Genomic DNA, 13,808 nt, shown 5'->3' with positions numbered 1-13,808 from the left:
ACCGGAAGTGGCGCTGTAGCTCAAGTGGTAGAGCGCTCGCCTTGAGCTGAAGAGCTGAGGGACAGCGCCCAGGCCCAGAGTTCAAGCCCCATGACCGACAAAAAAAAAAAAAAAAAAGATGAGGGTAGATTTTTTGAGATAGACCCTGTATAAATAAATAGAAGCATTAAAAATAATTCAAAAATTTATGTTCGAGGGCTGGGAAGGTGGCTCAGTGGTAAGAGTGCTTGTCTTGCATGCATGAGGCCCTGGGTTCGATTCCTCAGCAGCACATAAGTAGAAAAAGGCAGAAGTGGTTCAAGCGGTAGAGCGCTAGCCTTGAGCTGAAGAGCTGAGGGACAGTGCCCAGGCCCAGAGTTCAGGCCCCACGACTGACAAAAAAAAAAAAAGAATTTATGTTCAAAAGTTTCACCATGTTCTAGGAAAAATTAATTGAAAGAATATATTAAACACAGAAAATGTCTTTTTCAGAGAAAAAGAAGCAAGAAGACATGGTGATTTCATTTTCATTTGGTCTGAAATTTACAGGGCAAGACTTGTAGACTTTTTAAAGATACATTAAGAGAAGGTAGCAGTTATTTTCAGAATCAATGGCTGCAAATCTAACACCTTTTCCTAAAATAAGAGCTTCAGCCTGGGAAATGGTGGCTCATGCCTGCAATCCTAGCTACTCGGGAGGCTGGATCTAAGGACTGCAGTTCAAAGCTAGCTAGGGGCAGGGATTCCATAAGACTCCCTCTAATTAACCACTAGAAAATCAGAAGGGGAGCTTTGGTTCAAAGCTCTAGAGTGCTAGTCTTAAGCAAAAATGCTCAGGGACAGCACCCAGGCTGAGTTCAAGCTCCATGACTGACAAAAAAAAAACAAAAAAAAAATTACAGAATAAAGAAATTGTGAGGACTACTGGGTTTTTTTTTGGGGGGGGGGTGTTTTTTTTGTCTCGTTGTGGGGCCTGAACTCTGGGCCTGGGCGCTGTCCCTCAGCTCTTCAGCTCAAGGCTAGCGCTCTACCACTTGAGCCACAGCGCCACTTCTGGCTTTTTTCTTTTTGCTTATGTGGTGCTGAGCAATCGAACCCAGGGCCTCATGCATGAAAGGCAAGCACTCTACCACTGAGCCACCTTCCCAGCCCAGGGAGGATTGGGTGGGGGGCTGGGGGGGAGGATGGGAAGTGATGGGAAGGGGAAACAAAGGAGGAGGCTACAATGCTTGATAAGAAATGTACTCATTATCTTGCCCATGTAATTGTAACCCCTCTGTACAGTATTTTCACAATTAAAAAAAAGAAATTGTGAGGAAAAAGAAACTCTAAAGAATAGCCTAATCTAGTTAGTATTATACAATCTTACAAATGATTATGATATTTAAATACAAACACTAAAAATCAATATTAAAAAGAAAATTCTATAATCAACTAAAATCACCATGATTGAGTGATATAGTAAAGGGGAGGTAAAAGTAGAAGAACTCCAAAGAAAAATAAGTAAATCTGAGATGTTTTGTCTAACTCAGAGAGAATCAAAAGTTACTGTATCATCCTGTCGTTAATAATTAGAAAAACAAAAATCATAACCAGGCACTAGTAGACTCACATATGTAATCCTAGCTACCCAAAAAGACTGAGATCTGAGGATTATGATTATGACTCTTATCTCCAAGTAGCCCCCAAAAAGCTTAAAATGGAGTTGGGGCTCAAGTGGCAGAGCACAAGCCTTGAGCAAAATAACTCAGGGACAAGGCCCTAAATTCAAGTCCCAGGACACTTCATACACACACACACACACACACACACACACACACACACACACACACAAATCATACAAATAGACTTGGAGTGGTTCTTCATGCCAGTAATCCTAGCATTTGAGAGTAGAAGAGGAGGAATGAGTTCAGAATCAGCCTGGAATACACAGCAAATCATATCTCAAAAAAATTAGATACACATTAAATAATTAGATATCCATTAGATATATACATTTACATATATATGACATACGTATAAACAATTAGATATACATTAGATAATTAGAATATATAATAGAATGTGTACATCCTTTTAAAATGCCCCTTACAAAAGTCAACAACGTAGTGCCTATCCCAAAAGTTCCTATACCAAAAAAGAACTTCTGACTGTATCATAATAATAAAACAAAGGCCAAGCACAATAGCTCATTTCTGTAATCCCAGCTACCCAAGAGGCAAAGATGGAAAAGAATGTAGTTTGAAGCTAACCCTGAACAAAAAGTAAGACCTTATCTCAATCAACAAGTCAAGATGTAAGCCGGAAGTGGCGCTGTGGCTCAAGTGGTAGAGCACTAGCCTTGAGCTGAAGAGCTGAGGGACAGCGCCTAGGCCCAGAGTTCAGGCCCCATGACCGGACCCAAAAGAAAAACAAAACAAGTCAAGATGTGGTAGCATGTTATCCCAGCCATGTGGCAAACCATAGGACTGAGGTGTCCCCTGGCAAAAAGCAAAATCTTGTCTGAAAAATAACCTAAAGCATAAAGGGCTGCAACTATGGCCTAACTGACTTAATCAGCAAGTGCAAGATCCTGAACTGAAGCCATGGCACCATCAAAAAATAGATCCTATAAATAAAAGCCAGATGACTAAAATGTAATACTGCACACTCAATTGTAACACGAAATTGTTCTTGTTCTTGTTATTTTTAAACAGCCCACTTCTAAAGGCTGAGAGTAAAAGTATTATAGAAGTACACTCTATGCTACATAGAAAAGATAAAACAAAACCTAGTAAAATAAAGGAATACACAAAGCTACTGCCCAAAAGCACAGGAAAGAAAAGGTGAGTATAGTAGGAGCAAAGCTACGTGTCCAATTTCACCATAAAACCAGAACTTCAAACAGGAAAAAGGATACCTGTTTTTTGTTTTGTTTTGTTTTGTTTTGTTTTTTGCTGGTCCTGGGGCTTGAGCTCAGGGCCTGGGCACTGTCCCTGAGCGTGTTTATTCTCAAGTCTAGTGTTCTACCACTTGAGCTACAGCTCCATTTCCGGCTTTTTCTGAGTAGTTTATTATAGATAAGAGTTTCACATATGTTTCTTCCCCCAGCTGGCTTCGAACCATGATCCTCAGATCTCAGCCTCCTGAATACTGCCCAGCATAAGATACCATTTTATATAACAAACAATATAATCTATTTTGAAACATGATACTTACTAATCTTTATTAAAATGACAACAAAATAAATTATAAGTTTGATTATAAGTGGAAATTAACATATACTGAGACTTCTACACGCTTTATGTATATTCACACAGATTTTGTTCTCTAAAAAAAAAACCTTTGTTTTAAACATTCATGATTTGCTAAACTTAATTATAGACTAGTCCATGATGATATTTGAATAAGTTCCAAAAAATAGAAATAATTCAGTCCGCATTTCTTGACTATAATACATAATTAAAAACAGAAGCTCAAAGAAACATCCACCAGTTAAAACCAAAAATTCTCCTCTAAATAATTATTGGGTCAAAGAAGAAAGAAAATTATAAACTAGTCTGTTTAGAAATAAAAATGTTTCTTACTAAATAGTATAAGCTTTCCAAAATTTCTATTTAGAAATATTTTCATAGCTTTAATTTTTTAAGAGGGAAGAAATCAATTGTTCAAATGAAAAGTTTTAAAAGATACCTTAATATACTAAAGTCCAAAAATTACTAGTTAGAAAATATAATTTAAAAGGCTACCATTCATGATAATTTAAAAGAACCCAAAGACTAACTTTACAAAAATTATTTCTATGAATAAAGCAAAATTTAAGTAGTTTAAGTACTTCAAAAACCTTAAAACCTATTATATTTCTAAAAAGGAAATTACATATTGTCACATAAATCAGTTTCTTTTTTATCTTTAATATTAGTGTACCAAGAAATGTAACAAGATGCTCTCTAAAAATTGCAAGGAAATGTAAGTTTACAACAAAAATTCATATTTTATAGTCTTATTGATGCAAAGGTTATATAGTATACACTAAACAATATCTTTTATTATAAATTCCTTATGGAAAATTTCCACACAATGCTTTCATTGAAGTTTTCGGGCCAACAGTTAAGTAGAGGGTTGAGTAGAGTTCCATATGAATTACATTATACTCATTTATTCATCAAGGACACTCACATTAATGAGTTAGGCAAAGACATATGTCCAGATTTCACCCATCCATTAATGACATGAGTGTCTTCTTTGTTGGATCAGATAATAATTTTAAAGTATTAAAAATATTTCCTCAGCTTTGTGAATTATTCACAATATTGTGGCTATAGACATGAGACTCTTTTGTGTTTGATCTGCTTTATTGCTTGCCTTTATTCTTGCCTTTTCCATCACTTTCTCAAGTCTAAAAAATAAATCAAACTTGGATTAGTAATGTTGGCCATTTTCCATGGGGAGGAATACTCCCAATAGGCCAATTGGCCTATTCTATGCTACAAACAAGAGGCCACTGAGCACAGAACTGGGAAGGACTGCACAACAGCACTCCATGCTGAAACATTATAACCATGAGTACACAGAAAAAGGAACTTGCAGAGAAATACTAGAAAGAGATATATTTCTTTGTATAAGAATTTTAGCTATATATGAAAGAATTACATGGCACTTGATAGAAGAGTTAATTAAAAAAAGATTTAGTTAATAAATAATTCCAGAAAATTCATTAGCTTTTTAACAATTTAAGTTCAGATCATTGCTTCACTGATCACTAACATAATTTCTATGTCTGTAATTTATTTGTTAAAAACACAAGAAAAATAAGTGAATACTGAATGCCTAGCAGGTTGAAAATTGTACTTTAAAGTATCAGAAGCTGCCAGTGGCTCATGACTGTAATAATATCTATTAGGGAGGCTAGATCTGAGGACTGTGATTCAAAGCTAGCTACACAGGAAAGTCTGTGAGATTCTTATCTTCAATTAACCACCAAAAAAGTGGGAAGTGGAGCTGTGGCTCAAAAGGTAGAGTGCTAGCTTTGATCACAAAAGCTCTGGGATAGCACTTAGATTCTAGTTCAAGCCCCAAGTCTGGTATACATACACAAACCAACAAAGAAGTATCAGAAATTTTAAACAGATAGATTATATAGGTACAACTAAATAAAACATGGTAGTTCAATTAATAGGATGAGTAGAAAATATAGCACTATTTTGTGAGGTTTGCTAATTTGAAAAAAAACTAGTTAAAAGATAAAGGGATAGTAGGAGAAAAAGGAGGGGGGGAACAATGCTTGACAGGAAATGTACTCATGTAACTGTAACCTCTCTGTACATCACCTTTACAATAACAAAATTTTTAAAAAGAAAACTACCAACCAGAACTTTAAGCTTTTCAAATGTCTCAGTATTATTTTCAAGCAATCTAAAAAAGTTATAGTCTCAAAATACTTGAGCCTTTCAGTATGGTTTGAGAAATGCTTTCCCAGTGTGAAATTTGAATATGTCCCAGTCTGATGGGATGTTCTTCATGATGAGTCTCTCAACAGTCAAAATAAAGAATAATTAAGTGACGTAAATGAATAAGTCTGAATATTCTTCCAACTCTTATGTTGTGTGCCTTCCCAGAGGAGGTGCTAGGGAGAGGCAAGCCTCATGCCCAGGGATGTCAGAAGTTCATAAAGTCAGAAGCTAACAGTGTCAAACTCCCTGAGGGCAGGGGCAGGTGGGTGGATCTCAATAGGCAGCCACAGCTTGGCAGCATGGAATTTGGGATTGTGGTGCTCATTTACATCTGGAGGTTCTGACATGGGAGGAGATCCCACACACAAGACTGGAATTTAGGGGCCAGGCCCAAATGCCCAGGAAGGAGGACCAGAAAGAGACAGGCAAAGTTTAACTCAAGTTAGCGGGTACATTAATAAAAGAATGCCAAAACATTACCCAAGGTAGAAGACCAAGATCAATGAAGGAGAGTGCAAGTGCCATCAGCTTGGGGACTTAAAAGCAGCAGCCTCCTTATAGAATAGAGGTGCCACACCATGGTGGGACGTTGATAAAAAGGAGAGTACTAGAACAAGCCAGAATCTAGGGAACAATTATTTTGGGTATAATACAAAATAACACGTGTTACCTGGGCAGAAGTCGCATCGTCTTGTTGGTGATAGTTGTGTTTGATAGATTGAGATACAGAACCCCAGGGCAGCCCTCGGAAATGTGTTTCATTGACTCATCCTAAATGAAAAACAAACAACAACAGAAGGAAAATGATTTGAAAGCTCTTAACAAACCTAACAAGCTTCACAAGTTCTCTTTTATCTAGCATCTCTTTCCTGCCCACAAACAATTAAACAAAGATATGCATGATCTGGTCTCTTTATATTCTTAGGTATTAGTTGAAATCAAAAGTAGAATAGTGGTTTTGCTTGAGGTTTCATTATTCCTCCCTTGGAAAATAATGTCTTATTCCATCACCACACCACGACTGTTTTTCTTTTTTTCTTTCTTCCTTTCTTTTTTTTTTTTTTTTTTTTTTTGCCAGTCCTGGGGCTTGGGCACTGTACCTGAGCATTTGTGATTAAGGCTACCGCTCTACCACTTGGGTCACAGTTCCACTTTTGGTGTTTAATTGGAAATAAGAGTGTTATAGACTTTTCTGCCGGGGCTGGCTTTGATCCATGATCCCCAGATATCTGTCTCCTGAGTAGCTAGGATTATAAACTTCAGTTATGAGCACTCGACACTGAAAATTCCACTTTGTGACAAGAAACTTGAGTATAAGCATCACTGTCACTCTTGACTCTCCAGGCACAGGAAAGTGGTTAAAAACTCACCCATTTTAAAATCTGCTAAAATGATCCTGAAAAATAGGAACAGTAAATGCTCTCAACAACTGGACTCAGTTAAAAGTGAGTCCATGTTCACGCGCAGATATGTATCTGAATGTGACTAATTCTGTGGCTGTGGTACTAAATACAGTAAAACAACTGAAGAGATTTTCAACAAATTTGTAAGTGTGAAATAACTTGAAGTAAAATACAGGCAACATACAAGTTGGGCATGAAATTCAGTGTTGGGATTATGGCAGGGAGAATCTCAGAGTTTCAAGTAAACTTCCCCAAGGGGACTGAAACTACCGAGGCAAGAGAATGATGTGACTGAATGAGAGAGAACAATAATTTAAAACACTGTCCCTAGCCTGTGCTCATGCCTGAATCCTAGCTACTCAGGAGGCTGAGATCTAAAGATTGAAGTTCGAAGTTAGTCCAGGCAAGAAAATCCATGAGATTCTTAGCTCCAATAAAGTACTCAGAAAAGGCCAATAGTGGCACTGTGGTTCAAGTGGTAAAGCAATAGCCTTGCACTAAAATGGGGCCTAGGGACAGCACTCAAGCCCTGAGATGAAGCCCCAGGACTGGAACAACAATTTTTAAAAATCCTAAATTAAAAATTTTAAGACCTGAGAATTTCAAATGTCGATTCCAATGAACTGCCTCTCACACAGATAAAACAGTGTAAGAGCAGATTTTTATTTATTTAATGATGATTGGTGCATTTCCTCACATATACCAATAGATCAGACTATTTAAAATATTTGTGGCTCATGTAATATTTGACACTACTCTATTAGTCCTGGAAAGAATAGGCCATTGCAGATATCTCTATAGAAAACTTAAATCATTACAAGACTTGGAGATGAAGTTTGGAGAATTCGATAACATCACTAGGATGGCAAAAGTTGACTTTCAAGAGTATCCCTTCCTGGGCTGGGAAGGTGGCTCAGTGGTAGAGTGCTTGCTTTGCATGCATGAAGCCCTGGGTTCAATTCCTAAGCACTAAATAAACAGAAAAAGCCGGAAGTGGCACTGTGGCTCAAGTGGTAGAGTGCTAGCCTTGAGCTGAAGAGCTGAGGGACAGCGCCCAGGCCCAGAGTTCAGACCCATGATCGACATTAAAAAAAAAAAAAAAAAGAGTGTCCCTTCCTATTCCACTACTATGGATGTTCAAAGTAACAAAATCTAGGAATCAGTGCATCTGTCACACTCAGGCAGGAATTGGGTGATTTATAAGGCAGCAAATCTTAAAGGGGACATATGCAATTGTCTGCATTCTGCTATGGGAAAGGTTCTACATGCTGATGCTGAATAAGGAGCACAGGCCTTTACGGATCATGATGTTCCTGCCACTGCATTCATGCGGTTAGAAAGTTTTGAAGACATTCTATCACCAAATACAGGAGTTGAATAGATAAAGTATGTGCAGTACAATTTTCCTGCAAATGGAGAGAACTTAATATGTGCCCCATACTTACACAAAATCTGTCATCAAAAATGTTCAGCATGTCAATTTTTGTGCAGTTGTAAAATACGTTGGTGAGGACATGAGTGAGATGGGATATAGAGAGGAGAGGAAACTGGCTTCCCCATGCTTGGAGAGGCCACAGAGAGAAGAGTCAGGAAAAGGACAGAGTGCCATAGATAAATCTGACTTTCCCTTAGCTGAGGAAGCCATCCATTCTCTGAATTTTCATGTATTGAGGAACTCAGAAATTCAGACAAATTTAGACAATGCCCATTCTCAGTCTTTAAAAGGGCTAAAGATTTGATCTCTAAATGTTTGAACACATCCATGCAAAAAAAATTCTGTTTTTAAGCATGTCTACATTGCAGAATGGCTTATGAATTCATCCACTATGTATAGTACTTGAATTCTTCTGAATGTAATACATTTCATATGACAAACAAGTTTAGATATCAAAGCCTTTTGATGAATATTACCCAACTTCTTAAATATAAGCCTGTCGCCCAGGATATGTCTCAAAGGAAAATACAATAGCAAATGTGGCTACATAAAATTACTAACTCTTTATTGTTTCTAAAATTGGACAAAACTTTGATGTTGACAAATTCAATGCAGATGGCATTGCTTTGACTTTCTTACTAGGAAGCCAACTTTAAATAATATGTTTAATTCACAAAGAGAACCAAAGCTCCCCAAGAGCAAGAACCAAACATTTACTCATTTTAAAATTCCTTCTGAAGCCAGGTGCTAGTGGCTCACACCTGTAATCCTAGCTAATCAGGAGGCTGAATCTGTGGATCACCTTCAAAGCCAGCTCATGCAAAAAAATCCCCGTGAGACTCTCATCTCCAATTAACCACTCAAAATCCAGAAATGGAACTCTAGGCTTGAGCATAAAGAGGCTCAGGGACAGTGTCCAGGCCCTGAGTTCAAGCCCCAGGACTGGCAAAGGGGGGAGGGGGAAACAGAGACAGAGACAGAGAGACAGAGATAGATTAAAATTCCTTCTAACGCCTAACAGAGTATCTTTAGCATATTAGGTTCTAAAAATACATCTGATAACTTCATTATAACCACAGGCAGACATCTGGAAAGCATGGTGGCAAAGATTGAAATTTCTCTTAATGAAGGATCTCATGTTCATCTTGCTGGTGGAAAAGAACAAAACTAGAGAAAGTAGAACATGTATTCTCCAGTGTGGTCTCTGACATGTCTTCCTACTCCTCCATTTCTTGAGGGCACATTTCAACATAAGGAGGCAGCTTGTTTATGCACAGGCCCCTAAGATGCTTATCCGTGCTTAGCTGACTTAGGCTGTAGAGCAGTTCTCTATGGTCTGGCAGGCAAGAATTAAACATCTACTTTAAATGCTTCTTGTGTGTTAGGGTAAGGACTTGGAAGAGCTTTGAGGGTTCTAGTATTTTATATACATATTTCATTTATTTATATAATGTCTTCCATCTTTGGGAAAAAAATGTTTGGTTGTTAAAAATGAGAGTTTAAATTTCATGGAAAAAATGACTAAACAGGGACTTTTCAAAGAACTCTTAGTTCCAGAAGAGGAGATATGTGTGTAAGCCCAAGTATAAAAGAGAGTAAAAGGCAAAAAAAATGTTAAAGTACTGAGACCACAGCCACAACTCAGGAGAGAGACAAATTAATCCTGTCAAAGTAACTAGAAGTGTAAGGGCTAATAGGCTGGAAGACAATGAGAGGTGATAGTTAATGGGTATGGGCTCTTTTGGGTACGGGGAAATTTTCCAAAATTGGTTGTGGTTATAGTTGTTCTTAACATACCAAAAATGATTCCATTGTACATTTTGGGTAAATGTAATGTCAACATCAATATAAATATCTTTATAGTTCCATAATGGTGTTTTTAAAATGTCAATTTTTTAAATAAAAAGTGAATGGAAGTACCAATGAAGTTCCAGAGTATTCTAATGAATGAGCAACTGTTGGTACAGGAGTGGCGGAGTGGTGTAGAAGAAAGACTAAGCAATCCAGCAGATGGGAAAATGGGTTCAAAAACACAATGAAAACAGCATGACATTCTCTTTTTCTTTTTTTTGCTTATGTGGTGCTGAGGAATTGAACCCAGGGCCTCAGGCATGCAAGGCAAGCGCTCTACCACTGAGCCACCTTCCCAGCCCTCAGCATGACGTTCTCAAGGAACATCAAGTGATTCATTATTAAGATAGATGATAGAACTGAAATTATAACTATGAGGCTGAAAGGTAACATGGAGGGGACAATTTGTGACATCTTTTCACTTGTGCCAAGAGGCTTAGCCTTCATCCTGGAGATCATCTACAACAAAGAGCATTATACGAGCTATTGTATTCCCATACTCTTCATCTTATCCCTTCTGGTCTCCTTAGATACTTGCTCCACTGATTGGTTCAACTGAGTTTCCATCAGTTTCCATCAAGCTCTTTACATTTTTCTGCCCCTATTTTCCTATCACCTATTTTCCTATCAACTATTTTTCTAGAAAGATCAGTTCTTAACTAATGCCCGACTTTCTTATGTCTTGTTTACTTGCCAATTCACAGCAATTATACATAGATGCCACTGAAAATGCTCTAACAAAAACCACCACTCATCTTTTAATTCTCAAGTACAGGATACAATGACCAGTCCCTTTTTTATCTTTTTTTTATTTTTATTTTTGTCAGCCATGGGACTTGAACTCTGGGCCTGGGTGCTGTCCCTCAAGTCTTCAGCTCAAGGCAAACGCTCTACCACTTAAGCAACAGCACCACTTCTGGTATTCTGAGTGGTTTATTGGAGTCTCACAGACTCTTTTGAACCATGATTCTTCGATCTCAGCCTCCTGGGTAGCTAGGATTATAGGCATCGCCACTGGTGCCCGGCTGTCCTTTCTTATCCGTTCATTTTGGCCAATTCTTTTTGAAAGTCTTTACTCTCTTGCATTTATGCCCTTCATATCTCCAACCTGTTTCACTTACTATTCCATCTTCATATCATCTGCCTGCTCCTGAATGTCAGCATTCCTCAGGACTCAACCCCAAATCCTCTTCTCCTACCTTACCACTAGCTTCATCTTATTCACTCTTATAATATGAATTGTGATTTATACAGGGATATTATTGCAAGATAGAATCTCATATTTTCATTGTTCAGGATCTGTAAGTCATCTTCATACTGTGCCATTCATTAAACATTATTGAATATTTTCTACATAATAAAATCTATACTGTTGTTATCACAAAGAATAAGATACCTTACTGGGCCTTTGGATCCCTTATGTTAGTAGAGGAGACAGAAACACCATCTCTAAGGGCGAGTGTAGCAAATGGCATTGGGAGTCTATGGTGTCTTGGTAGAGGAAGTGATATGTAAGATAAGCTTAGAGACTTCCAAAAAGGAAAGTGCTGCTTTCCCTTGAACAAAAGGAAAAGCCATTCCAAGCAAAGAACACTGCATGAACAAATGTAAAAGTGAAGGTCTCTTACACAGGAATAAGCCAAGGTAAGGCTGGAAAGGGAATAAGAGGCAAGAGCACAGAGGGTCTCCAAGATCATAGCAATGCTGTTTCTTTGACTTACCCAGTATGTGGAATTGATGTAAGATAAGAGTAATATGGTCAGATCTATCTTTCAGGAGTATTATGGGCTCCTTCTGAAGACAGATTGGGGGCAGAAGGAAAGATGGGGACCAGGCACCAGGGACAAAGTGTGTATTATGTTCATTTCTATCTTTTTTGGCATGGCTGTTGATAACATGGAATCCACTACACTGCCAGGGCCCAGTTTTTCCTGTCTCGTTTATATAGGCATAAAACATAAATAAAATTTTGTGTAATCCTTGAAGGGTTTCCATTTGCCAGAGTCCCAACCTTGGACATATCTCCCCCAGATTAATACCATTGTACAAATAAGTAAATTTTCTTGCCAATGTTTAGTACAGTTTGTGTTTTTTTCCACATTCAACCCCAAATTCACATACAGGCATAGATGCTATATGTTGCTCTCCAATGTGAGTCTAAATTTATATAAACAATGATAAAATAAGTTTCTTATACTCACAGTGAGGGATGGGCAGTCTGAAACATTCAGCTCTTGCAAGTTTTTACAGTGGCCTAAACCAAACAAGTTGCACATCACTAAACAACATATTACAAATGTTTATAGTTTTTCCATTCTACATTCAATACAACATACCCATTAGGAAAAATATAACATACCCATTAGGCAATAAACAGAAACTTTGCAAATAATGTATTCTAAGTATATGAGTTTTTCTTCCCAGGAAAATGATTTGTTTTTACTTCAAAAATAAAATATAAACATATGTTTATTATTATTTGAGGATTATAGGAAGAAAAGGAAAGAGAAAAATACTGCTTTTAGAAAAATACTTAAAGCTTTTAACTTGAAAATATCTGGGGGGAAAATCCTGCTTTTTTCCTCTATATGCTTTTCATTTTTTTGTTTAGCATTGTATCACAAAAATCACAAACATATAAAAACTGAAAAACTTCATAATGAATGCATACAACTCTACTACCTAGATATAATTTATATTTTACTATATTTCCTTGATCACATACTCAACCATTCATCCATCTCTCAATCAGTCCTCATTTCATCTTGTTTTCAATGCATTTCAAAGTGTGTTGCAGAGCCAGGTACTGGTGGCTCATGCCTGTAATTATATCTATTCAGGAGACTGATGAAAAAAATGAAGGGAGAGTATGAGACCTTGAGTTCAAGCCCCAGTACCAGCACTAAAAGAAAACCAAAAATCAAGTGTGTTGCAGATACTAACACATTCTCCCAAGTACTTCAGCATGCATAAAAACAAACAAGCTATCTGTTATGTTTTTAAGGTTCTAATGCATACAAGTTACAATTAATTGCACATAAAGAAGAGGATGCAAAGGTTAAGTGCTTGAGGCCATGTCCCATGGACTCTCAGGGAAGATGAGGAGGGATGAACACAAAAAGCTAGAGGATAGACAAGCAGCTCCCTGAAAGCAGCTCAATGATGATACACTTGTAAATGAGGGGACAGCTAAAGACAAAGAAGGGGGAAAACATTACAGTGAAAGAGACCCCACTAAGTAGGAAAACTTCAAGCAAGGGGTGGTCTTGGCGTTCAAAATACTCCAGTAAACAGAAAGCACATCTGTGGCTCCTAACCACATAGCTCCATGCTAATAACAGACATGTTATTAGTTATAAGTCCATTTTGAACATTTCTTCCTTTGCCAAGAGTGAACTATGTCCTAAGTGATAAATGCAAACCAGAAATACTTTCAGAATTTTTAAAATAAAAACAATTCTTCAAAATACACAGATTTTAAAAGTCACCAGTAATAATTAAGGAAAACATACATTCCCAAAATAGTTTAAATTAGGTTATGAGGTAAACATTCTAATAGAATACAACAGTTATGTGAGAGTAATTAAAGTATTTAATAAGTACATGGTCACACACCAGAGGCTCATGCCTATAATCCTAGCTACTCAGGAGGATGAAATCTAAGGATCACAGTTTGAAGCCAGCCTGGACAGGAAAGCCCATGAAACT

General features: G+C 37.4%; 2 protein-coding genes across 8 annotated transcripts in view; one reads left to right on the top strand and one right to left on the bottom strand.

Moving 5' to 3' along the window:
• The window catches only part of Fbxl13 (F-box and leucine rich repeat protein 13), a 153,687-nt gene that overhangs the window by 64,242 nt on the left and 75,637 nt on the right, over window positions 1-13,808 (bottom strand). For 5 of the 6 annotated variants that reach the window (XM_069996314.1, XM_069996317.1, XM_069996316.1 and 2 more), the window contains 2 exons: window positions 12,302-12,354; window positions 6,082-6,182 (listed from right to left, as the gene is read on the bottom strand). In XM_069996314.1, coding sequence (XP_069852415.1) covers window positions 6,082-6,182; window positions 12,302-12,354 — 154 coding nt within the window. The remainder of the gene's footprint in view (window positions 1-6,081; window positions 6,183-12,301; window positions 12,355-13,808) is intronic. The other variant, XM_069996318.1, reaches the window with a different exon arrangement.
• Lrrc17 (leucine rich repeat containing 17) overlaps window positions 1-13,808 on the top strand; it is a 36,418-nt gene that overhangs the window by 6,515 nt on the left and 16,095 nt on the right. The window lies entirely within an intron of this gene.

Source organism: Dipodomys merriami, unplaced genomic scaffold (assembly GCF_024711535.1).
Source record: "Dipodomys merriami isolate MVZ:Mamm:240054 unplaced genomic scaffold, mDipMer1.0.p SCAF_5, whole genome shotgun sequence".
Taxonomy (NCBI): domain Eukaryota; kingdom Metazoa; phylum Chordata; class Mammalia; order Rodentia; family Heteromyidae; genus Dipodomys; species Dipodomys merriami.
The sequence above is the reverse complement of the archived record's forward strand: the minus strand, read 5'-3'. Positions and strand labels throughout refer to the sequence as shown.